The 23,117-nt window shown below is 47.3% G+C and overlaps 10 protein-coding genes across 10 annotated transcripts; 5 read left to right on the plus strand and 5 right to left on the minus strand.

Annotated features, from left to right (window-relative positions):
- On the minus strand, positions 1-1,677 carry F5Y00DRAFT_3304 (uncharacterized protein). Its single transcript, XM_048013491.1, has 5 exons — positions 1,451-1,677; positions 1,216-1,403; positions 859-1,154; positions 377-790; positions 1-316 (listed from the first exon to the last, which is right to left on the minus strand). Exons 1-5 carry the CDS (start codon positions 1,624-1,626, stop codon positions 53-55), a joined length of 1,338 nt encoding a protein of 445 aa, XP_047870153.1. The 5' UTR covers positions 1,627-1,677; the 3' UTR covers positions 1-52.
- Positions 1,678-3,079: 1,402 nt separating this feature from the next.
- F5Y00DRAFT_267460 (amino acid permease-domain-containing protein) lies at positions 3,080-5,664 on the plus strand (the record flags this gene model as incomplete). The annotated part of the gene is made up of 10 exons (XM_048012073.1): positions 3,080-3,319; positions 3,370-3,608; positions 3,672-3,825; positions 3,891-3,972; positions 4,030-4,065; positions 4,124-4,184; positions 4,253-4,889; positions 4,940-5,028; positions 5,087-5,303; positions 5,358-5,664. 10 exons carry the CDS (start codon positions 3,080-3,082, stop codon positions 5,589-5,591), a joined length of 1,989 nt encoding a protein of 662 aa, XP_047870154.1. The 3' UTR covers positions 5,592-5,664.
- A 231-nt stretch (positions 5,665-5,895) lies between these two features.
- On the minus strand, positions 5,896-8,468 carry F5Y00DRAFT_222568 (Metalloprotease). Its single transcript, XM_048005741.1, has 7 exons — positions 8,241-8,468; positions 8,044-8,177; positions 7,707-7,988; positions 7,436-7,657; positions 7,093-7,368; positions 6,776-7,030; positions 5,896-6,709 (listed from the first exon to the last, which is right to left on the minus strand). Exons 1-7 carry the CDS (start codon positions 8,359-8,361, stop codon positions 5,903-5,905), a joined length of 2,097 nt encoding a protein of 698 aa, XP_047870155.1. The 5' UTR covers positions 8,362-8,468; the 3' UTR covers positions 5,896-5,902.
- Positions 8,469-9,984: 1,516 nt separating this feature from the next.
- On the plus strand, positions 9,985-11,600 carry F5Y00DRAFT_222569 (peroxisomal membrane protein 4). The gene has a single exon (XM_048005742.1). The coding sequence runs from the start codon at positions 10,377-10,379 to the stop codon at positions 11,070-11,072; it is 696 nt and encodes a 231-aa protein (XP_047870156.1). The 5' UTR covers positions 9,985-10,376; the 3' UTR covers positions 11,073-11,600.
- Position 11,601: 1 nt separating this feature from the next.
- F5Y00DRAFT_222570 (glycosyltransferase family 69 protein) lies at positions 11,602-13,371 on the minus strand. Its single transcript, XM_048005743.1, has 2 exons — positions 12,406-13,371; positions 11,602-12,337 (listed from the first exon to the last, which is right to left on the minus strand). The coding sequence occupies exons 1-2, from the start codon at positions 13,006-13,008 to the stop codon at positions 11,681-11,683; spliced, it is 1,260 nt and encodes a 419-aa protein (XP_047870157.1). The 5' UTR covers positions 13,009-13,371; the 3' UTR covers positions 11,602-11,680.
- Positions 13,372-13,762: 391 nt separating this feature from the next.
- On the plus strand, positions 13,763-15,408 carry F5Y00DRAFT_222572 (S-adenosyl-L-methionine-dependent methyltransferase). Its single transcript, XM_048005744.1, has 5 exons — positions 13,763-14,603; positions 14,668-14,678; positions 14,739-14,824; positions 14,895-14,995; positions 15,052-15,408. Exons 1-5 carry the CDS (start codon positions 14,247-14,249, stop codon positions 15,367-15,369), a joined length of 873 nt encoding a protein of 290 aa, XP_047870158.1. The 5' UTR covers positions 13,763-14,246; the 3' UTR covers positions 15,370-15,408.
- F5Y00DRAFT_222574 (U6 snRNA-associated Sm-like protein LSm6) lies at positions 15,409-16,228 on the minus strand. Its single transcript, XM_048005745.1, has 4 exons — positions 16,162-16,228; positions 15,934-16,092; positions 15,755-15,868; positions 15,409-15,698 (listed from the first exon to the last, which is right to left on the minus strand). The coding sequence occupies exons 2-4, from the start codon at positions 16,043-16,045 to the stop codon at positions 15,673-15,675; spliced, it is 252 nt and encodes an 83-aa protein (XP_047870159.1). The 5' UTR covers positions 16,046-16,092; positions 16,162-16,228; the 3' UTR covers positions 15,409-15,672.
- Positions 16,229-16,529: 301 nt separating this feature from the next.
- Positions 16,530-18,433, plus strand: F5Y00DRAFT_3385 (uncharacterized protein). The gene has a single exon (XM_048013505.1). It carries the CDS (start codon positions 16,614-16,616, stop codon positions 18,015-18,017), a length of 1,404 nt encoding a protein of 467 aa, XP_047870160.1. The 5' UTR covers positions 16,530-16,613; the 3' UTR covers positions 18,018-18,433.
- F5Y00DRAFT_3389 (eukaryotic type KH-domain (KH-domain type I)) lies at positions 18,158-19,403 on the minus strand. The gene is made up of 3 exons (XM_048013506.1): positions 19,040-19,403; positions 18,519-18,960; positions 18,158-18,416 (listed from the first exon to the last, which is right to left on the minus strand). The coding sequence occupies exons 1-3, from the start codon at positions 19,256-19,258 to the stop codon at positions 18,298-18,300; spliced, it is 780 nt and encodes a 259-aa protein (XP_047870161.1). The 5' UTR covers positions 19,259-19,403; the 3' UTR covers positions 18,158-18,297.
- Positions 19,404-19,645: 242 nt separating this feature from the next.
- Positions 19,646-22,711, plus strand: F5Y00DRAFT_3367 (mitochondrial distribution and morphology proteins-domain-containing protein). Its single transcript, XM_048013501.1, has 2 exons — positions 19,646-20,812; positions 20,864-22,711. The coding sequence occupies exons 1-2, from the start codon at positions 19,957-19,959 to the stop codon at positions 22,333-22,335; spliced, it is 2,328 nt and encodes a 775-aa protein (XP_047870162.1). The 5' UTR covers positions 19,646-19,956; the 3' UTR covers positions 22,336-22,711.
- Positions 22,712-23,117: the final 406 nt, after the last annotated feature.

Below are 23,117 nucleotides of genomic sequence, written 5' to 3' on the forward strand. Positions count from 1 at the left end.
TCTGCTTGATAATAAATATATTGGCTTGGCATAAATAACAACTATCACGTATTTATACAGGCAGCTTTTCAATCTTCTTCGTCGAGTCCCCTTTTATCGTTAGAGCACGGCGCGCCAATGTTCTCCAGTCCCCCACATGAACCTTCGGCGACATTTTATTGACAACGACGTTATCATGATGCAGTACCCAATAGTAAACCAAGAAGGTAATGATCGTTAGCAGGATAGAGGATACTATGTATATCCATATCATAGGAGTACTGACGATCCGTTTTGAGTCCGAGTCTAAATCAAAGAAGTTCATACCGAAGAAAGTCTTGTGATAATTAGTGATTGCACAACATCGTAGAACAAGTTGGGATGGTATCATACTCACGGCCACGAAGGAAGCTGGGAGGTAAAGAAGAGTCAGCGTAGTGAGGAACACAGCTGACTTGTTCAGTTGCAACATGTTGCCATTCTGCTGCTTGGCAAGGATCTGGTCTCGGAACGATAAAGTATTAGCCAGGAGTTGTGCAGTGGTCTGCGCTCGCTGCTGTAGAAGGTTCGCAACGCGACAATGAGCTATAGATCGACGGCGGTAATTATCAAGCGCGTCTATTGTCTCTGGCACTATGTTCTTCAAGCCCTCCTGGATGAATATGGAAGGAAGTTCCTTGAGGACATCTTCACTATGAGACAAGAGGGTAGCTACTTGGAGGAATTGGTTATCGAGGCTTGCCAAAGCACTGAGGTTATCGTATCCTACGCGCAACGGCTCGTCTATAAACGTCGCAAATGTAGTACTTGTCTATATTCACCAGAGGATTAGGATTTTCGTCATGGGTTAGGTACGTTATGGATAGGCAATCAGCTCACCTCCGGAAGCAGTTTTCGCTCCAAGAAAGCGAGATACTCTCTCCATGCTGGAAAATATACTGAAAACAGTATTTCGTGGATAATCCACGGAGTTGGAAAGTTTCTCGAGCCGCAGTTTGTGCCAAGTAAGAAATGTTCTATCTTCTGATGGGCTGCCGAGTTTGGCGTTGGGTTAAATAAGACCGATACGGTCTGATTTGTCGATGCGTCAAATCGATAATAAAGACCGCTTTGACGAATAGCCCAATTTCCACCATTAGGTTTCAGCTCGGGATAACGAATTGTGTAGTAGATCTCTTGTATCCAGTTAGCGATTGTGTATTTCCATCGAAACGGCTGGTCAAGTCGAATACCTACCAATTGAAGAGCCTATCCTATTCACAGTAACAGGAAGACAGGAGTTTATTTCCACATCGTCGTTCCGGTAGTAGAAACATGACGGCAGGTCCCAGAACGAGTCGCTTATACCGTGCTTAGAAACGAAAAGCTCCAGCAATCCCCTAGTTATTTGCAAGGAACTCCACGACGTCCTTTGGCATATAGACCTGGAAGATTTCAGCGATAACCCAATTATTCCCTTATCAATACATACAAGTGACGATGCGAATGGTCGATTGGCTTACTCCGATTTAGACAATCTTCAATCTCTTGTGCTGTAGATATCTGGCGAGTAGATTGCTCTTCATCGCATTGATTTTGGGGTAAAACTTCTATGAGCTTAATGGGAGCTACAACTTGATCGACAAAGCATTTGTTAATATGAGACATTATGGTATAGCAGCAAATCGAGTCCCCCTAAACTCGATATGCTAGTTCGACTAATATGTGCTTTGATATACGACATAGGTATGTTTGGCAAAGTAAGTATATATATATGTATAACGTTCTCAGTTCGTGAACCCTTTAGAGGTACATATATTGAGTAATCAATGCTGTATGCGAGGGACACGGGGTATCCGATACAACATTACACCGCCAAACAGCCGCCAATATGCGCCACGCTTAGACACAGCATCGGGACAACTCAATTGTCTCTCGCCCCGCTGGTTCTATTAGATACTTAACTTCCCAGAATATGTCAGATAATACATCTATTTGCTTACTTGATGTCATTCTGAACTTATGTTAACTTCGTAGGCACCGCGTGATATGCCTTAGATGGATACCTAAGGCATACCTATAGAAGAGAACTCACCTCGCTGACTATACTAGGTGCAGTGAAGCACCACTGGTCATCTCTCAGCTAGGTACAATACGTCAGTCAGCCCATGCTACAGAATCCCTGTGTGACATGACCGACACTAACCCGAATATTGAAATCAGCCTGACCCGGAAAAAGTCGTTGAAGAAGTCTCAGTAAGCTGTCCTCCTTAAGGTATCGTGTACTGGTATTTTGAGTTACCAACATGCTGACAGTCCAGTTTCAAGTATGAAGTAGAGGTTGGGGTTTATAGAAAGAACTCGTAGGCGTATTTCGCTAGATTACCGTGACTTGAAAGATAGGAAGCGAGGTGAGATGAGGCAACCCAATGCGTGGCGATCTATTAATACGCCCAAAGTACCTAGGAAGGATTGATATGACGGGACTAAGCTTTTAGAGCTTTTAGAAAACCAATGGCAGCTCTGTAACGCAGCCACCGCGTATCAAGTCTAGATAAGGAGCCCCCTTTACCAGATTTTAATGATGAGGAGTCAGATAGTTCCGGTATGATTAACTACCATTGGCATATTTCTTCATGGTTCTTGTTGACGCCAAGATATCAATGAGCCCCAGGAAAGTCGCGTTTGTCCTATGAGAATCACAGAAGATATAAGTCAAACCCTCGCGTAGAAAACTTACAATTATTGTCAATTGATTAGAAGACAGTCAAGGGGTGGCCCAATTGTATACAAAAATGCCTCAGCTGATAGAACTCAGCGCTCGGTCAACTAGCGCTACGGCGCAGCCAGCAGCGTTAACAGATAACCCAGGAAGCCTCGCCAAAGTAGGCGAAATGTAGTACAATTAGTACAATACAATAGGATTAGGAGAAGGGGGGGCGCGGATGGTGGCGGCGGTGCATACATGTGCTACGGAAGCTAGCATCCTCAGAGCCTTGCAAGCCCGCAACCAATCCACGGGAATTTCTTGGTCTCGATATTACTCGAGTCCCTCATAATGAATCGAGTTATTTAGAACTGGAATAACAATAATAATAATAATCAGGCCAGAAACCCGAAAATGGCGACCGAGGCCACACGGGGCCGGTCTCATACTGCATGGGATTCGTCCAACAATTTGGATCTTTCACTAGGAAATGACTCTGGCAACGACGCTGGGGCAATTTCTATTATTCCAAGTAATAATGAGACTCGCCATCTGGATACCCAAACGTATCGTATAGAAACGCTGTCTCCAATTCGGGCTAATACGAAGAAGGGAAGGGTCACGCACAGGAGGTTACTCCCTATTCATGTGTTTGTGAGTGAAACCTTAGTAGCTGGCAAATACGTGGTAGCTAATAAGGATAGATGATCGCCGTCAATGCCACCCTAGGGACAGGACTCTACTGGCGCGGCGGACAGATCTTGGAGCTAGGCGGTTTCCTGGCCGTTATCATCTCCTTCTTGTTACTCGGAATACTAGCATGGCTAGTTACGCAATGTATTACCGAACTACTTTGCATCTGGCCTGTCCCCGGTGCCATGTCGGTATTCGTACGCGAGTTTGTAGATTTCGAGCTAGGGATTACCGTTGGAGTCGCATATTGGTTCGCGATGGAAACCCTAGGTACCTAATTGTGTCATACAAGATCACTATTAACGCATCATAGGTTCACGTACTCGGTCTCCTTCGCTGCTTTAATAGCATATACCGCTGAGGAGGTTCACTATTGGACTAGCGACGCATATGTCGGGATCGACGTCGGAGTGTTATATTTACTTGTACCCGTAATACTGATAGTCCTTAATTGTTTTGGAATTCATGTAAGCGCTTCGACGTTTATCTGAAATACCCGGCAGGGAAAGCTCTCTAACAAACCCTTCTATAGGTATACGGATGGTTTGAGGTCGTTACCGGTATCATCAAGTTACTCTTCCTGGCCATTATCGGCATCGCAACGCTTATATTCGGTACGATATCGTCGAATCAACACATTGATCAGAATCCATATTAATAGTAGTATTTAGCTACTAAGACTCCCCAAGATACCAACGAGAAACATAGTGAGTTAGGTTTACTTGATTCAACTTGCTAGAAGGTACGCACTTACTAAACCATTAGGCTGGACGCAACCGATCACGTTCGATGATACCGCAGCGTCAAGTTGGTTTCCTGCTCTGTGGTAAGTAAGTTTAATATAATTACACTTAATTACCTAGGTAGACATCCAAAAACTAAGTCTTAGTTTAGTATATGTCTATCTACTGCAACATTCGCTTATGTTGGTGTCGAAGTTCCAGCAGCCGCCGCGCTCGAAGCTCGTCCTACCACTGCCTCGGCCCATAAGCGCAACCAGGCCAGTAATATTGGAGAAACCATTAGGTTTCCGTCGAAATGGATCTCGGTTTTCGCGTGTATTGCATATACGCTGAGCGGAATCCTGGTATCTCTGAGCGTCGACCCTACCGATTGTCGACTGCCCCGGGTCGGTTGGCTGAATTACGATAGCTGCGAGACCGTTCAGTCGGCATTCGTCCTCGTGGCGAAAGTTCGCGGTAGTGCGGAAATAGCGAGCGCCTTCAACGCGTTCCTCGTATTCACCGCGTTGTCATGTGCCAATACAAACCTTTACGTAGCATCTAGAACGCTATTCGGTTTAACTAATCAGATAGACGGTGGTCCAGACGAGCCTTGGTATTTGAATATCCTCGCATGGCTTGGACGCACCAACAGCTACAGAGTTCCAATCCGGGCGATGACTGTATCTGCCATCGCTTTCATTTGGGTACCGTTCCTACAACTTAATCACCCAGATCAGTCACAGATAGGGTCGAGCCAAGAAAGCCAAACAGGAGATAACGGGTCCAAAAATCGTGGGATAGGCGCTGTGAGACCCTAGATGCTTGTAGTTTCTGGAACTCTGCTTACCCGGTTTAGTTCATCAATATTCTTGCCGAGATGGGCTCTGTCGGAGTGCTGATCGCTTGGGCCTGCGAATGCTGGGCATTTATTCGGTATTATCACTGGTAAAACACAAAACTTACATCAAAGAAGCCCTGGAAGAGTCTGACATATATTTACTAGCATCAGCAAGCACCATAACGAACTTGTTGAACGAAAGGTGTCGCGTGTTCAGCGCTTCAGCGATCGGGACGACAACGACTACCCATATATAAGTAACGGGCAACCAGTTACGGCCTATCTAGGGTTGGGCGGATGTTTACTCATCCTTCTGGTACTGGATGGGGCTGCGTTGTGGAACGGGTTCTATACTGAACCCTTTTTGTCGTCATATCTTCTCGTACGCATCCAAAATTACCTATAGGGGTAACAACATCTAACACGGAATTACTAGGTTGCCATCTTCGTATTGGTATGGGTTGCCTTGAAACTTTGGAGAGGTGCTAAGTGGTCACTCGTGGACCTTTCAAACCCAGACCTAGCCATAGGTATTATCCGTGGTCTTCACGAGTCCAGTTATGCGGGATTTCAGGCTGAACCCAATCCCAATCGCCGTAGAGGTTCATCCGTATGGGCACTACGACAGTTATCCATAACTCCGTCCGCCCCGGCAAGGAATGGTGGGTGATGTACAGCACATAGAACAGCGCTAGGTATGAAGTTCCTATATACCTTTTTCGGAATAGGTAATAGGGGGTCGGATTAGGTCTGTATTGATTTGGTACCTACCTACATATAATAATAAATAAAAAGGGAACAAAATAGTATTTAGTTACCACGGAAGTAATGATAAGGATATTTCCTATAGTGGCTATCTACCAAGGGGTAGGTATATTCTTATAAAGAATAGCAACAGGATCCGAACGAAACGTAATCTATCAAATCAATTCTATAATGAGTTAAGTATAGTAGTAAACTATATCAAAAACAACCCCCCATCTAGTAAATCACACACGTAGGCTCCTTGACGGGGCAGTTGAAAGCCTTCCTAAACCCATCCGAGTTATCCATCATGTTCTGGATGCGAACATCAGGGGGCGAATGCACATCGGAGAGGTGCGCTTTCTTGGCGAAGTCCTCCGACTTGTCACAGAAGAACTGGGCAGCGGACACGTAGAAGAGCTGCTCGCGCGTAAAATGCTCCGACAGCCCGGGCATGTCGAAGTCGGATGCCGGGTCCTCGCGTCGCTTGTCAAGCCACGCGTCGTACGCGGTGTTGATGCCCCCGGTGTCGGCGATGTTCTCCCCCAGCGTCTGCGTACCGTTGACAGGGATCTGCGTGCCGTCGCTCAGCGTCACGTTGCTGGACCCGTATTGCTTCACAAGACACTCTGCGCGCTTGTCGAATGCAGCTTCGCTCTTCTCGTCCCACCAGTCGCGGAATGCGCCCCGCTCGTCATACATCCGCCCGTTACTATCCAGCGAGTGCGTGAACTCGTGTCCGATAACCAGGCCGAGAGCCCCGTAGTTCATGTACGCCGGAAGTTCCGGGTCTAGGAGCAGTTGCTGCAACGTGCCCGCGGTGATGATGATGGAGTTCTCTTGTGGTAAGTAGAAAGCGTTGATTGTCAGAGCAGAACCGGCTGCGGCTGGCCAGGCGCCCCTTTCTCTCTTCTTCCCGAAAAGTGAAGCAGTTGACTTCGATAACCACTTCGAATACGAGACGGTGTTGTCAAAATAAGAGTCTGAGACGTCTAAAGAAGCGTAGTAATCATTCAGTGATTGGGCATCGTCGAGGTTGGGCGACTGTGGCGGTCGTCAGCATATCTAAGATACCCAGAGGTGGTCTAGTAATCTATCCCTTAAACTTACCTGAGTTGAATATCCGAGCTTTGGGGTAATGACCTGGACCTTGTGCTTTGCTATAGCCTTTACTTCATCTGTCATCCATTCGATATGGTCGATATTGCTAGCGAGGCGGGTTTGGATTCTTGTTGTCATCTCCTCAAGGGTCTTCTTGATTGCCTCCGTATACTTAGCTTCCACGTATGGCTTGCTAATCAGCCACGCCATCTTCGAGTCGGCATCAGTAATGCAGGTTCGCCACCTTTCAGGGATGTAAGGTTTCTATGTATAAAATTAGACATCCGATATAGAATCACATGGCCGTAGGCTGAGATAGTCCGTACCTCTCCAGATATGATGCTCGGGAATTGCCTTAGAGGTTCCAGTTCAGGTCCATCGATAGCTAGCTCGTACTTAACGATCGCCTTCCACATGAAATAAGCCTGGATGACAGGTTTGGTGGTATTCGCCAGAGTTTGGGATAGCCAGGCAGAGTATTCCGGGAAGTAGTAAGATATGCTGTCTATGGGAGATGGGCTTATTTCCTTGAATACCGAGGCAAAGTCAAACTCGGGAGCCAGCTGCGTAGCATTATCCAAAGTCGTGGCCGGGATCGGGCCCTAATATTAGTTAGCATCATAAGATTTCTACTATTTTCTCAATATTCTATATGAAGTCTACACTTACTATACTATCCGTTGATGTAGGCGTGTTGGAAGCAAGCTGCTGCTCGAGCCTGACTAGGCCCTGGGCTAGTTCGCCTGCTTTGGCTCTTAACTCGTTCGTAGGTAGTACATTCTCAAATACTTCCGCGATCACCTTCTGATATAGGGAACGGGTTTCTTCATTCTCGTAAATCTCGCTTGGAAGAAGGGCACCCGTGGGCGCTATAATCGGGATATGAGTTTCCTGTCAGGTTAGCACACTTTCTCAACGGCAACTAGAAGAGGATACATACTACATCTTCAGGGTCGGAATCGACATCTATAGTTAAGAAGGGGAACATAGAGTGCTGAACGAAGTAGAGGTAGGTCTTGCTGAATGCTTCGTGATCTGCACTATCGAAACTACTAGCATTTTTGAGCTCACCCGGCATGACCGGGAAACTCTCAGTAATGTTCCCAAGGAAAGTTACCAGTGGTTGGACACCTCTTTCGGAAATTGCAGTTTCGTTCATGCAGGCATTGTAGCCGGTGATGAGCTTCTCGAAATTCTTCTCGTCGATGGATCCACGTGAAATCTAGAAGACCAATTAATTACCTAAGTCATAATGATACCGCTAAGAGCAGACATACCCAAGAGGGATCATATGGCGCCTCCAAGACATTTTTCATGAAAATTTGGTTTGTCTCCTTTAGGGTAGTTATCTCTCCCAAAGCCTGCTCCCACGCTGGAATTACATTACGCTCCTGAAGCCCGCCACATACAACTGCCCACTACTGTCAGCAATAATTCTCATATATCAGCCGTTAGGGAGCCAATCAACACATACGCTTTGGGAAATTTGTACAAGGGTCAATACTCTGGAAGTTGGAATCGAGGTGGGAGTATATGGCCGCCGACGCTTGAATGCAAGACTGCGAAAGGCAGACTGAGGAATTCGTATAAAGCATTATGAAATAAGGAAGGAAAAAAGAAAAAAGAAATTTTAAACGGAAAACGAAATAGAAAAAGTCAAGTAAAAAACACAAGGAAATTGTGCGTTTGAAAGAGTTCAAGCGATGAGGTAGAGATTTAGCATGACTGTGTAACTGTGAATCGATGGATTATATATCTTAAGAATCCAGACTCTATACCGCGACACAGTGCCATATAAACAAGATGGCGCCATCAGGGGGGCTTAACAGACCCTAAAGCCCTGGAGGACAGCCAGCTGTTGCAGTATAACCAAGGGAACTGAGAAACTGATCTGCAAGCTGAAAAGATAGGCTATGCTACTGCAGCAGTAGCTAAACACAGGGCTGTGCAACCTAAGGTTCACCTATAGAGACTTAGCAAGGTTATAAAATATTACCTAAAATGGCCGCCAAGTCGCGATGCCACAGGATCATATATTATAAAAATAGGCATGCTTGGGGGGCACTGCAAAAGCTCACAATGCCTATAGGCTGAAATATTGGGCATTGGGACCCATTAAGCCGCAGTGTTAATTCAGATAGTATCCCCAGACGAGGCTCATCCTACGAATATCTATTAAACATAGTGTTAAACTTAGATATTGGAACTAGACTATTCGTGCGAAGGCCTTAACACGTAAGTGAGGACAGTTATTGTCACTACGTAAGCCTCAAGATTAACCTCGCTGTTCGGTTGTTTCTAGGGAGTTTCTCTTTTCTTCATTCCACGACGTTCACGATCAAGGTAGACAAGGGCAACGGTCTGGGCATTATCTCACGCCACCTAAGTCTTGAATGGTTTAGCAGGGCTTGGCATTGCCAGGAACTGAATCGCAACTCAATCTTATAGGACAGTCATTCTACTTATGGCAAGTCTACTAGTCTTAAAAGGCTTACCTCCGTGCCTATTATTATCCTGAGTACCCGTCAGCAACTATGTAGTCCTAGATATACTATTACTAGTATAGATCAACATATTCTGTTGTTCTTTTGTCAGGCGAAATAATTAACGATCCCACTTTAGGACTCCAGTCGTCCCACACGTTAAAGATGCACATCGGGTTATTGTGTGCAATCATCTTAGCCTCAACATGCCCACTGGACGTAAACTAATAGATTTACATATCTATTTATCAGCATATTTAACCACGAGAACTTTGATTTAGATACGGAATTGCTTGTAGATTTATAATATTTTTTTGCTCTAGGTAAGCTTATGGAATATTTCTGGTCATATCTCCCGAGGAGAGAGAGAGGCATGAGTACTTAAAGTACCTAAAGTATGTACCTACCTACCTATCTATTCCATCTATCTATAACAACAGCCAGAAACTTATAGAAAGACTTATACACATACAATAATGATATAAACGACCCAGCCAATGAGATTTAAAATACATTATGCCTCTTTTTTATCGCATAAAAGACTAGGCGAACCCTGGTTGGCAATTTAATAGCATTTGGTTGTTTAATAGACATTTGCTGCATAACTGTATAAGCCGCGCATAGTTATAAGTTTATAACTTTCACATGCAAAACAACTGCGTTGGATCAATATGTACCTAGTATGCCTCAATTCGCGAGCAAGGATTGGCTACACTGCGTCATAGGTAGCGTTCACGTAACCTCAATGCGTATCGATATGCACCACTAGCGCAATCCCGTACACTATGCATTGCAGGTCCCGGCACCCTTTGTTTAAGCCGAGCAACATGTGCTACTTGCCGAGGCCAAAACCAATTCAGCCATCGTCATCTCCAATCATCCCGAAAATGTGTTCCTTTTACTTCTAACAAAACATCGTAACTATCCGCCCTTCTCCGATAACTCAGACGCCGTACCTACCTGGTATACAAGCCAATGACCCGATAGAGGTATCTCCGAGTACCTACCTCGCCGCCTCTCGAAAAGTCGCCGTCGTTCCTCCTCTTTTGCTTTGCGGCGACGCGAAACCGAACCGAGCTTACTTCTCATCCTCCCCCCCCCTTCTTCTCCTAATCCCCGTGGCCAAGATGGAACCGTCATCGGCGTCAACGCTCGAAGGCCTCAAGGCCGCAGTCGAGCAAGTGGTTCTCAACCCCGCATACCACGATATCCTCGCCGTCGTAAAGGGGGCCCGCAACGGAGCCGTGTACGGGGCCAAGGTGCGCTTTCCGCACGCGCTGGTGATGGTGTTTCTATTCCGGTCCGGCACTTTTCGGGAGAAGGTTTCGCTAGTGATACGCGCCACGCGCACGCATGCGCAGAACCTCGCGCGCTTTGCCGTCATCTACAAGCTGGTGTGCTTCCTGCTGAAGCAGTACGGGCCGACGCCCGGGAAGGCAGGGCGGTACGACTCGTTTATGGCGGGCCTGCTAGGCGGATACGTGGTGTTCGGCGGGCGGTCGCGGCGCACCGGCAAGATCCCCAGCGTCAACCAGCAGATTGTGATATACGTGTTCGCGCGCGTCGTGCTAGCGCTTGCGCGGCTCGCCGTCAAGCCAGAGGGTGGTACGGGGCTACCGCTGGTGTCGCGGCAGGGCGTCTCCGAGTCTATAACGCGGTATGCCTGGCCCGTATTTGCGTCGCTCTCGTGGGCTAGTGTAATGCATCTATTCCGTTACCACCCCGACGACCTACAACCATCGCTTCGTGGCAGCATGACGTATATCTATCAGCAGTCAGACCACTGGGATAGCCTAAGGAATTTCATTTGGCATAATAAATAGCGAGTTGTTTAAAAAAACGAAAACTGTGGGAGCGCATGCAAGAGGTCTGGAAATGAGCTCTGCAGCTATACGATATCACCGGCGGCGTTGGTGTTGAATTCATGGGTATTTTATTTACATATATACGGCTGTACGCATTCAGTATAGCCAGGTTCGCGTTGACGGCGCGAGCAGCACGGAAGAAAACGGATACCCTTCGTTATGACGGGGGGATCAACTGTGACAATCGTGTATAATCCTCGACAAGATTCAGCGCTGCCCCCCCTCCCCCCCTTGTTATTATACATAGGCCGCCTTATCCGCTTAAAGTAATAATTGTCGCCTATTGGTATTATAGTTCAACGAGCTGAAAACCCCCAAGGCGATCGACAGTTATGCCGGGGGATATGGGCTCGCAGATCTATCTTGGCATGCTACGTGGAAGAGTTTAGGAGCTTCAAAAACGAAGCTTTACATAATGTACCAAATTATAAATACAAACGGGACTGTGTTAGCTTGTCAGAAGAATATATATACCTTAAGTACTCAGTCCAATGTCTAATATCCCAATGCATTTTTCTATATGTCTTTTTGTCTATACCGGTTTTTTGGTCTATTAGGTACCTACTTTACAAGTGCATCCATCCGTTTGACCACATTATCTGCATTTCGTTGATAAGGCACGCATCTCCCGGTTCGTGCCGTTGAGGGCCTCCATTCGGGGTTTCTGACCTCCATTGTTCTAATCTAGTCTGCACTACTCGGGTTTCCAATCGAGTTTGGATGGCGACGCGCCAGCTATTCAGTCGATTAACCCACGCCCCTACAACCGTCCAGAAAGGATTGGGGAATCGATCCGTCTTAACCTGGTTATATGCCTTGACGTCGTAGGCAACGCGAACATTTGGGTTAAGCCATACGCCTTTCTCAGCCGTGAGGTAGTTGTCGGCATGAATTAAACAGCATTCCGAGCCTTCGAGATGCAGATCTGCTAGACTATCATCAATGCCGCGGAATCGTAAAGGTGGGTTGGCGTAAAAGGGTCCCGCGTCGAACACTACTATCCCGTTCCAGCACGAGGTTACACGAATAGGCGCATTGCGCTCAGCCGCCGCCCTCGCAATAGGGGATTGGAACCAAGGCCAATAAAGGGACATGGTTTTTAGGCCTAGGTCGTCTCGTAGGGCAAAGGTGTCGTAGTATAAGGGTGCTACCTTGTAATCCATAGCGCATGCAGCGGCATAGTCATTGTCACGAGTATTGAACAGTGTGACGATATCTTCGGTCTAAGTCATTCAAGGTCAGCCATCTAATTACCACAAGAATACTTGTATACAAGACCATGTGAGCATACGTCAAATACAACATCGTTCAGCCAGAGAACCTTGTCAAACTCTCTTCCTTCACTCTGCAGCTGCTTAAGCGGTTCCATTGCTTGGTTTCGAACTTTGGCAAGGTAAGGTATCCTACGCAGTTCGAATTGACTTTCTGCAGCATTCCAAATCCATCCGGGCTCCCGCGCGTCCGGCGGCGGTCGAGTGTCAATTTCTTCCAACTGTTCCCAAACCGTCATCCCCAAACTGATTGTATTGGAGACATATCTCTGATCAAGGGCCGCCTTCAAGTCCATCAACGCCTCTTTCGTTTCATCTTGGGATCCTGATTCGATAGCCGAGAAGTAAACGTTTTCTGGACCGAAGAAGTCGACTAAATCCAACACCGCCTGGTTCCATGTTGATCGCAGTATCGGTTCGGTGTTGCGGTGTACCGATGCGATGAATACGCTGGTATTTCTCGGGAGAGAAGAGTCAGATCGACGATCGACGTTTATGTTCTCGCGGTAAGTATTGGGACGGTGGCGTATTAGGGATATAGCGTCGATAGAGAAGAGGAAGAATAGGACGAAGAAGAGCGGGCGCAAGTAGTTACGCCTAAAGCGGCGGTACTTGATGAGCATCTAGAAGATAGTTGCCTTGAGAGGCAGAGAACTGTCTGCGCACAAAGGAAATAGAGCAAAGGAAGGACTGGAGGGATCTAGTAATTGGAAGTTATAACATTATTGAAGAAACGACAGCTGTCACAACCAACCCCGGTTCTAGATGAAGTAGACAAGACGCGAAGATGATGGGATTCTTGACAACTACCTACCCTGCTACCGTACAGCTACCACATTAAAATGAATAAATAACTGCAACGCATAGGAATGCCATGGAACTGAATTGTAAGCCAAGGGGCCGCGTATACACTATACTTAGGGATGCTCGGCGTTTAAGGCCAAGGTGAAGGCGTCGAATAAAAAGGTGTCGAGGTTTGGTTTTGAGAGGCGTATTAGTTCATCCTGGCTTACGTATTGTACCTGGCTTAGGTTAGTACCTTGCATAGGTACTTTGCCCAGGTACCTACCTACCTACCTAACAGGGCAATAAGCACCCCCTGAGCTCGGACGGACTTCCTACACTAACAAATCTAGATCCCGTCACTGTGAAAAACTGACCTAATCAAAAGAGAGAATCGAACATACATAGTAATTGCTAGTGGAAATGAACCTTGGGAGTAAAAAAACATGCCCGGTTGGTACCCCTTAAGTTGCCGCTATCCGAATTTAGCTGCTGCATACATGTGCATACGTATACATACAGGTATGCATAAATACATCCTGGTTGCGCATGCCGACCCGATGGCCCGGGTAGGGCGTCTAGGTGTGCAGTCAAGGCGAGGCAACCAGGACAGTTTGGGTATGTTGGCCTTTAGGTACTACCTTAGATAATATCTCGCCCTTCGTACCTTACAGCAGCATATTCAATGTAATTAGCTCACGATATGTAAGTATTATATACATGCATTACGACTATTATTTCCCGGTTAATCTGATCTATATAAGTATTTATACTTTTGTTAGATACATGCGCAATCAATGCTACATTAGCAGATCACTAAATGTAACACTTCATCGGGGTAATGGTGTATAGTAGCACTAAGTTGTGGTTACCGACCATAGATAGCATATGGCTATCCGTCTGTTGTACTATCGAAACTGACGCCATCGGGATGGGTTGAGTTCCAAGGATATAATTGCGGGGGTTGGCATCCTTATCATTTATGTACATCCGTCAAGCAAGCTGAGAACAACTCCAACTTTCCTTCATTACCTAGTATATATACATCTCCAGGAAACTTTATAACCAGTCTAGAATCATGGCGTCCCAAAGCAGCAACATTCCAGCAGCCGCAGAAGAAGGGTTTAGAGATGCTGCCTCATACGATGCATACCGGCCCTCCTACCCTCCAGAGGCCGTCGATGCTTTCCTTACGAAACTCAATATTGCGCAGCAGTTCGGTTCTAAGATTGTAGAGATAGCCTCCGGTACGGGCAAATTCACAGAGCTCCTAGCTCAGCGACCCGAGTCGTTCACTGTTAAAGCGATAGAGCCTCATCACGGCATGAGGGAAAAGCTTGCCCAGAAGGACTTAGCAGGTGTAGAAGTGATCGATGGCAAGGCTGATAAGATGCCGATTGAGGACGAGTGGGGTGAAGCTTGCATCGCGGCTCAAGTAAGTCTATATTTGATATTTAACCGGTGTGTATATTGACCAGAAGCTAATGTTAACCCCGCAGTCGTTTCACTGGTGAGATATCTGGTCGGTTTATTATTTGTTAATACTTACTGACAAGGCTCATATGTGAAGGTTTGCCACTCAAGAAGCTCTAAAGGAGATTCAACGCGTGTTGAGACCGGGTGCTGTGTTCGGTGCCATATGGAACATTGAGGATTGTAAGTTGGTTTTGAAGTAGTAAAAACTATAAGGATGTTGGCTAAAAAATTCTAACAAACGACTACTTAGACAATAAGCCCAAGAACTGGCAGGCAACTACAAAATGGGAGCAGAAGATAAATGACTTCGTGTGGTCACTAGATGATGGACTTCCTCGGTTTAGACATCAGGTTGGTAACCCCTATCTAGCAATGACCCCTGAGTATAACTAATGTTCTACGTCAAGAAATGGAAAGAAGTATTTGATCAGCAACTACCAGGTACCCCACTTCAAGTTATTAAAAATACCTTCACGGATCAGTTACCTAGATTCAGTCTTCCGCTTGGGGAGGATTCTATCAAATGGACGGTCTGGCTTAACGAGGAAGCTCTTGCCTCACGACTAAACACTTTAAGCCAGATTGCCGTGCTGAAAGGAGACAAACGAGAAGCCTGGGTCAAGTTCTTCAAAGAGACAATTCAAGGTGATGACGTTGAGAGAAATGAGAAGGGCGAAATTGCGGTGCATGGTATCACATTCTTCACTTGGACCGATCGACTATAGGAGTCATTTGTATGTCACGAACGGGTAGAAAACAAGGGCATCGCTCTAGGTCGTGAATTTCAATGGATATTCATAGCTATTATGCTGCCGGAGGCTCCCCTATAGCTATCTATCTAAACCAGACGAGATCCGATTCAAACGCCTTTCTCGTAAAGTTTCGTAACCCATCTTAGGGCCGGATGTGCAAGATACATAGCGTTCCCAGTATGAAGAGGTAGTGCCTAACGTACTGTTGGAAACCCCGTGCAACCTTATGAGAAGCCTTTCCAGATGATTCCCACCGGAAGGAACCAAATATTTAGATTATGAGTCGGCTGAAATATACATAACTTGAGCCAGTGATTAGTATACGTGAAGATCTTAGTTCGAGGCCTGATCTAGTTACCATTGTTGCCTCTGACAAAGGCATCTCCGTATGTCCTTCGCTTGACGCCGTTCACGTACTCCTCAGTCTTTTCCAGCGCAATGTTCATGTATCCGTCAACAGATTGCAACTCGCCTACAGCGGGTATATCAGTATTGTTGCTAGAAATATCATCATCTGAGATACTCAACTCAACTCACCTTTGTATACAACCCCGGAATTCAGTTTGACGGTGACTGGATTGCCGATGATGTCCGACAGAAACCCAGACGGGTCCTTACCCTCACCTTGGGTGTTCGTACCGTTCTCCATAGCGACTGTAGCGAGGCGCAATTTGAGATTAAACAGGAGGATGTATGCTAAGCGAATTTAGTATTTGGAAAGTGACGCCTAAATGGACGTTATGTAAGGTACATGGGGTTACGTACTTACCTAACCTAAAGGTATACCTCAGTGCTGCAAGTGCTATGTTTGATTTTAGCTTGTCTGCTTGCCTGCTTGTCAAAAATCTAGTTCCGCTTTGATAGGGCTGGCCAACTGGGCAGGCTTAAGCGGGGTAGATGTACGTACCTAATGTATGTAGTAGGTACTATGTACATATAGGTGGGGACACATTCAATTCACACGCGTATGTATGTAAAGAATCTCCCTGGAAACCGCATCTCGCGTTGTACCAACTCCAAATTCCGATTTTATTCTGTGAATCTTATTGATTCTCACGGGCTCGACCCTCGACCACTCTTTTATGTACTTACCAACTTTCTGGGATGCGTTCGAAGATACTTCAGTGTCACAGACACAAGCTTAATTTATTTTTATAGCTTATTCTAATAAAACCTCCGTTTCGGCTACGAGCTGCCTTTGTCTTTCCCTACCCATAATGGCGGACCTGCGGCAGTCTTCTCCGGCTAAGCGGAAACTTCCCTTCAAGCGCACGGCTAGGCGCAAATCAACCGAGGTGGCAGATGATGGACTCTCCCTCTTCAGCCGTTCTGGCGAATTCTTTGAAGAACAGCAGAGACTTGCTAAAGAGAAGGCAGAAAAGGAGAAGGCTGCGAGGGCAGCTAAAGAGCAACAAGAGCGAGAGGACCGATTAATCCGTGAGCGCAAAGCAGAACAAGACACGTTAACTAAAATTCCCACCCACGACCAAGGATCTCCGCAGAAACGCCGTCGTATCTCGCTTCCTGACGAAGAGGAAGGTAAAGATAGTGATGACGATATCTTCGGCTACAAACCCACCAAGAAGCAGAAGTCTCCTTCTGTACCTTTTACACCCGATTCTAAGCGAGAGAGCCCATACGTTACTAGTACGAAGGGGTCCGAAGGATCAAGAAGACATGGAACTCGCTCCCAATCGGTGAACGTTAATGCGCCCGTGATCTCTTTAGACGACGATGACGACGGTGATCCCACCTTCGAGACTGATCAGGACGTAGTTACACTGGACGATGAGAGCGACTCTCAAGCCGAAGTGGTTAAAGAGCAAAAGGAAGGCGAGGAAGAGGATCCTTCCGAGTACTATGTTAGGATCGCGATGGAACGGGCGCAAAAAGCCAAGGAAGAACGGGAAGCAAGAGAAAAAGGAGGCGACGGTTCGATAGGGGTCGCAGATGATCCAGTCGTGCAGATCCTTATTCATCCTCACCTAGCCGGCGTTCAGACGTTAATGTTTAGGCGTAAATTATCGCAAAAATTGACCGTGGTTTACCAGACGTGGATCGAGCAGCAAGTAGCTAAACATTGCCCGATACCACGTTCTGTGTTGGATACCATGTTCTTCACCTGGAGGGGAAACAAGGTGTATCCACACACAACCCTACAGACGTTGGGCATTAAACCGGAGCGCGATGGTACGCTATATCCGAGCTGGAAGGAGGACCAAGAAGGATATCACGGGCGAGACAAGGTCTTCTTCGAAGCGTGGACGCAAGAGCTCTATGACGAGTACTTGGAAGAAAAGGAGAAACAGCGACTACGTGACCTAGGGGAGTTGATTGACGAGGAGCCCGAAGAAAAACAAGAACCAGAGCAATCGCAAACGTCCCAGGAAGACCAGAAGATCCGCGTGCTCTTCAAGGCGAAAGATCAGCAGCCCACGAAAGCGACAGTCCGCTCCAGCACCACAGCTTCTCAGCTGACCAAGCTGTATCGACGACTCGCGAACATCCCGGGGGACAAGACTATCGAGCTTCATTGGGATGGCGAAGTCTTGGATTCGGACACCACAGTGGGAGAGGCGGATATCGGAGATATGGATTCCCTCGAAGTCCATATCAAGTGAGGTGACTACCGGACCGAGAGGGGGTTATTATCCTTGCAAACGAGGAATCAAGTCTTGGTATTTATCATATGACGAAGGTAGGAGAGGCATGCTTGATGATTAACACACGCCCATCACGAAATATAACATCTAGCTCATGATACCTATGATATTTCTTAGAGGCTTAGTGGCTCTACTAAGAGACACTTTTCTCATGTCTCATAATCTACGAAGTACAAATAAAACCTGCTTTGATTCCAGACCAGAACGCCGTCCCATGAGATGCAAAATCCACCCGAAATTAAAACCTCTCCTTCATCCTCGCGGATACGGTGCGTAGATTGTTGTACACCTTGCCGGGAGGCTTACCCAATATTAGACTGACTATAGATTCACGGGCTATGTGGATGTTCTTAAATCCTATATTCCAATGTGTTAGCAGGGTTCAGTCAACTATTTAAACCCGCAGGGCATAGAATAGCAGTTTAAGTCCCCCCATCCCCCCCCTTTTATTTAACTTACCTCCTAGAATATGGATCTTAGAATCAGCCAGCACGACTCTCGTGCGCGACGCATTCTCAATAGCGAACTTCGTCTTGCCGTCCTTACCCGCGATCCGGCCGATAGCGCGCGCCAGATGGTCGCCGGTAAGGGTCTTGACGTCCTTGACCTCGAAGGTCTCGATGTAGAGGTCGTCGAGGCGGAGGAGGGCGATGGCGTCGTCGACGTCGAAGCCGAGCGCGAAGGCGCGCACGAAGTCCTCGCCTTTCTGCAGCGCGCCGGCGTCCGTGGTGTGGCGCGAGGTGCGCAGCTCGACGCGCTTGTGCTTGACGTTCATGCGCACCTGCAGCTTCAGGTGCTCGACGAGCGGGGGGTAGATCTTGGGCCAGGCGCTCTTGAGGGGCGTGAACCGGTGCGGCGGGATGCCGACTTTGCGCGTTTGGATGTGTGTTGTTGTGGGGTCCTGGGTTGGTGGTGGTGCTGTTAGATGGGATGGGATGGTATGGTAGAACAACTATCGACGATAGTTAGACGAAACATACTGTGTTTTTTACGGGCGCAAAGTGCGGCTTGTCCTCCTCATCGATCTCCATGCTTTCTTCTCCTGCTGTCCGTACCGGTTGGAGGATTGCGTTGGCGTCTTCGGGCAGCTCGTTCATGCCTTCCAATGTGAAATCCTCGTCTTGGTCTGGCTCGGGAAGAGGGAGGTTGGATTGGGGGGTATCGTCTACCTGCTTGAGCAGGGCTGTCGGGGCGGGCATGTTAATGGCTGTTTCTGGGCAATTCGTAGATGGTTTGTAGATGGGCGGGGGATTGAGGTTCGTAGGTTGCTTATGGGCTCCGATTGCGAGGTTTGTATCTCAGTTCACTTTTGGGGACTTTAGCGATGGTTTTCTGGTGTTGCACCAGAAAAAAACCATGGTCCATATTTGGTGGGCTATTTTATTTATCGATAAGGCCGGCCTTATCGCATACCTTGCATTAGGTATCCAGGTACCTGCTATGTATGTAACAGGCTAGCCGATATAAGCTTAGATGGGGGGTTAGTGGAGTATAGCAGTGGCGTTTTCGGGATGGAATGAGCGGCTACGGCTATCTTAGCGTACGATTCAATCGCAGGTAGCGTTATCGATTACCTATAACCGTTAGCCCGTTATGTCCGGTTATAAGCGTACTGATGTACTAATGACGACTTTTTTTCAAACTTGAAGCCAAGCAAATTCTTGGATTGGAATTCATGCCTCTTCATACCCTATGCCTTCGTGCCTTGCGTCTTGCCCCTCGAGCTGTTGGTCGTTAAGAACAAAAGCAGAAGGGTGACCTTGGCCAAGATTGTCTTCTTTTTATTCATTAGACTCATAGATCGCAGTTCTGTTGCGTTGCTGGTTTCGTCACTTACGGTTGATCTCTTGTTCTGGTTCGAAGTCTTACGATGATGTCTTCATCATGAACCTCTACAATGTCCTCAGCAGCTAGGTCTTCAATCCTAGGCCAGGGGCGTCAGGCCTGGCGATCGCTTTACGAATTAGTCGACACATTCAGTTCAAAAGTGTCGCCGAGGCAGAACCCAATCAACCGTCTTGGGCCGCATCAAAGTACCTCGTTTTCCTCCATAGCGGCCCCGCGGTTGTCGAAGCCTCCATGGTCTTTGCCGCGAGTTCCAAAATCTTATGGCAATAATGTTCGCCGCAGCTTTACCTCTAGTGGGCTACTCTTGATCGGGCTCGCATCACCATGTTCGACAACTTCTGCCGTCACTGTAAAATGTTCGGTAGCTGCGGACTCTGTTATCCTCGGGAGTGCGGGTCAAACGACGAACATTGGCAGGTTGGCAAGACAGGCATGGGTTAGAGACATACATACCACTACTCGGAGAAGAGTGGTAAGGGTCCATCGAAGAACGAAAACATCCAAGTCTAGCACCGACCATGGGAGTTCGGCGGTTTCTCAGCAGAAGAATGGACCTTCATCGCAATCCGCTTCCAATGCGAAGCCTAACACAAAGCCCGATGCAGGTCCACCCGAAGCGGAGTCTACGTCTGCGTCTATGTCCAAGTATTTTCATCTACCTGCAATGCCGCACCTACCACATCGACCCACGAAAGAGGAGTTCTTAGCTGCCGCCAATGGCTTCTGGGAACGATTAAAGGTTCGTTTTAAGTGGTTCTCTATCAGAAGCATGAGACCGTGGAATATAGATGAGTGGGGTGCTTTTGTGTCTTGGTTTCTGTTTGGTCATCTAGTCTGGATCCTGGTCGGCACAACAACTTTCTTCTCGCTTGGTATCCTCTTTATTAACACAGTCTTTGCCCAAGGTAAGAACATGGTCCTCTCGGAGATGCTGCAACCCCACTAATTCATTCTAGAAACCTTGGCAAAATGGGTTGGCGATTATTTGACCGAGTCTGCTGGTGTCAATGTGGTTTTCGAGTCTGCTATCGTTCCTAGGTGGAAGGACGGTGTCATCTCCTTCAGGAATGTATTCGTCTCCCGAAGACCAGGCCAAGTCAAGTCTTCTGTCAGCAAGGGATCATCATCCAACGCTGCCGCAGTTGCTGCTGCTGAAAGGGGAACCGACAAGGAGACCCCTGCTCCCGTTGAAGTAGACGACGGTAACTATACACAATTTGACCTTACGTTAAACGCGGTTAATGTTACGCTCTCGTTCGTCAAATGGTGGAATGGTAGGGGCCTCCTTAAAGATGTTGAGATCAAAGGCGTTCGAGGAGTTGTGGATAGGACCTCAGTAAGGTGGTCCGGTGAGCCTGCTGATCCCTTATCATACCGCCATGAGCACAATCCTGGCGATTTTGAAATCGACTCATTCAAACTAGAGGATTTACTCCTCACTATTCACCAACCGGGCGGGTTCCGACCTTTCCCTGTGAGCATATATTCCTGCGAGCTTCCTCAGTTAAGAAAACAGTGGTTGTTTTACGACTTTTTAGCCGCCAACCATATGTCTGGATCATATGATGGCTCGCTCTTCACGATACATCCTCGCCAGATCCACAGCGTTCCTGCTGGCCGCGAGCACATGTCATCCGATCCATTAGGGGAACCAGATGTCTGGAAAAAAATTAGCCGCATCCGGATAGACGGACTGAAGATTGATCATCTCAACCGGGGAGTCGAAGGTCCCTTTGGATGGATTTACGAAGGCAATGTTGATATCGTTGCCGACATAAGATTCCCAGCCGATGACGACGACGGCATCACAAAGGTGATGTCTGATTTTTACGATCGGCTCGAGGGAGCAGTCACGTCAAACCGCTACATTCATATTCTTGATCTTGATAAGCCCCGCCGACAGGAAGAGGTTATTTCCAACGCTCCAAGTCACTTACAGTCTAACGAGGAAGCAAACGAGACCAACGATACTACTACACCTGTTAACCCCTCATCTAGCAGTAACCAACCCCAAACACAATCTACCCCATTAACCTCATCAGCTTCCGACGAAAAACCGCCGCGATACCTCGTCATAGATCTACGTATCCACTTAAACGACGTGAAGGCCACCGTCCCCGTCTTCACGTCCAACCTATCGTACGTAAACCAAGCGCTAGTACGGCCCATCGTGGCATACATCAACGCGAAGCGCACGTACATTCCCATCAGCTGCCGCATCGTCAAGCGGGTCTCCGACTTCGACGGCGCCTGGACCATCTACGACTGCGGGCTTATGGACGACGCCTCCGCTGAGATGTACACCGCCTTCGCCCGCGACGTCGAGGACCAGCAGAGCCGTGTCCGCCGCCTCAAGAAGGTCGGCTTCTGGACCCTAAGTCTCGCTGTCCACGCCCTCTTCATGGGCATGGCTGGAAACGTCATATAAATATATATAAGACGCCGGATAGCTCCTTTTCTCTCTCTCTCTCTCCTTTACCCCTATACCCCTATGTACATAAAACGGCTATGAAATGGATTATGTGGTAAACGGGAATGCGTATGAGGTATGTATGTGGAAAATGGGGGTTTGCGTATAGGTAACTTATATTCGGAGGGTTAGGGCATACATATCATTTATCTACGCGGGTATGGAGTTATCATGGCGTCTGGAGTAGTTTACGGCTTTATCCGCGGATCCCATTCTTGTCTGGATCGTCCTTGAGAGTCGGAAATACCCCACTTAAGCAGTAGTAGAAGTAAATATAAAAAGTAGCATATACGTATAAAGGACCCTACCATTAATTTAAAAAGAGCGAGCTTATAACAAGCTAGGATATTCACGTAGGAGCTATGAAGATATCACGCTGGTGCAAATGTCCGCAAATTTGAATTAACCATTGGTAGGTACGTAAGCCTCATTTACCAGGTAGGTATCCGCATTCTCGTCTCGAGGCCATACAACATTCCAAGCCAGCCGGCTAACCGATCAACCAACCAAACCACCAGCCTCGTCACTAGAGCCCATAGCATAGCATAGCATAGCTCTACTCGACTCGGTCCATTGGCATAATACAAATGCAAGTTAGAGTCCCCCATAGCCAAGTCAATATAACCTCAACTTGGCCAGGCCCAACGTGGCTGCGAATTGATCGTTGCACGCCCACCAGTTTCCAGAGGCTAGTTCATCCATCGTCACCAATTATCATCGTCGTTTATCTCCAATTAAAC

This window comes from Daldinia vernicosa (genome assembly GCF_022497035.1).
Source record: "Daldinia vernicosa strain CBS 139.73 unplaced genomic scaffold F5Y00scaffold_1, whole genome shotgun sequence".
In the NCBI taxonomy this organism is placed as follows: Eukaryota; Fungi; Ascomycota; class Sordariomycetes; order Xylariales; family Hypoxylaceae; genus Daldinia; species Daldinia vernicosa.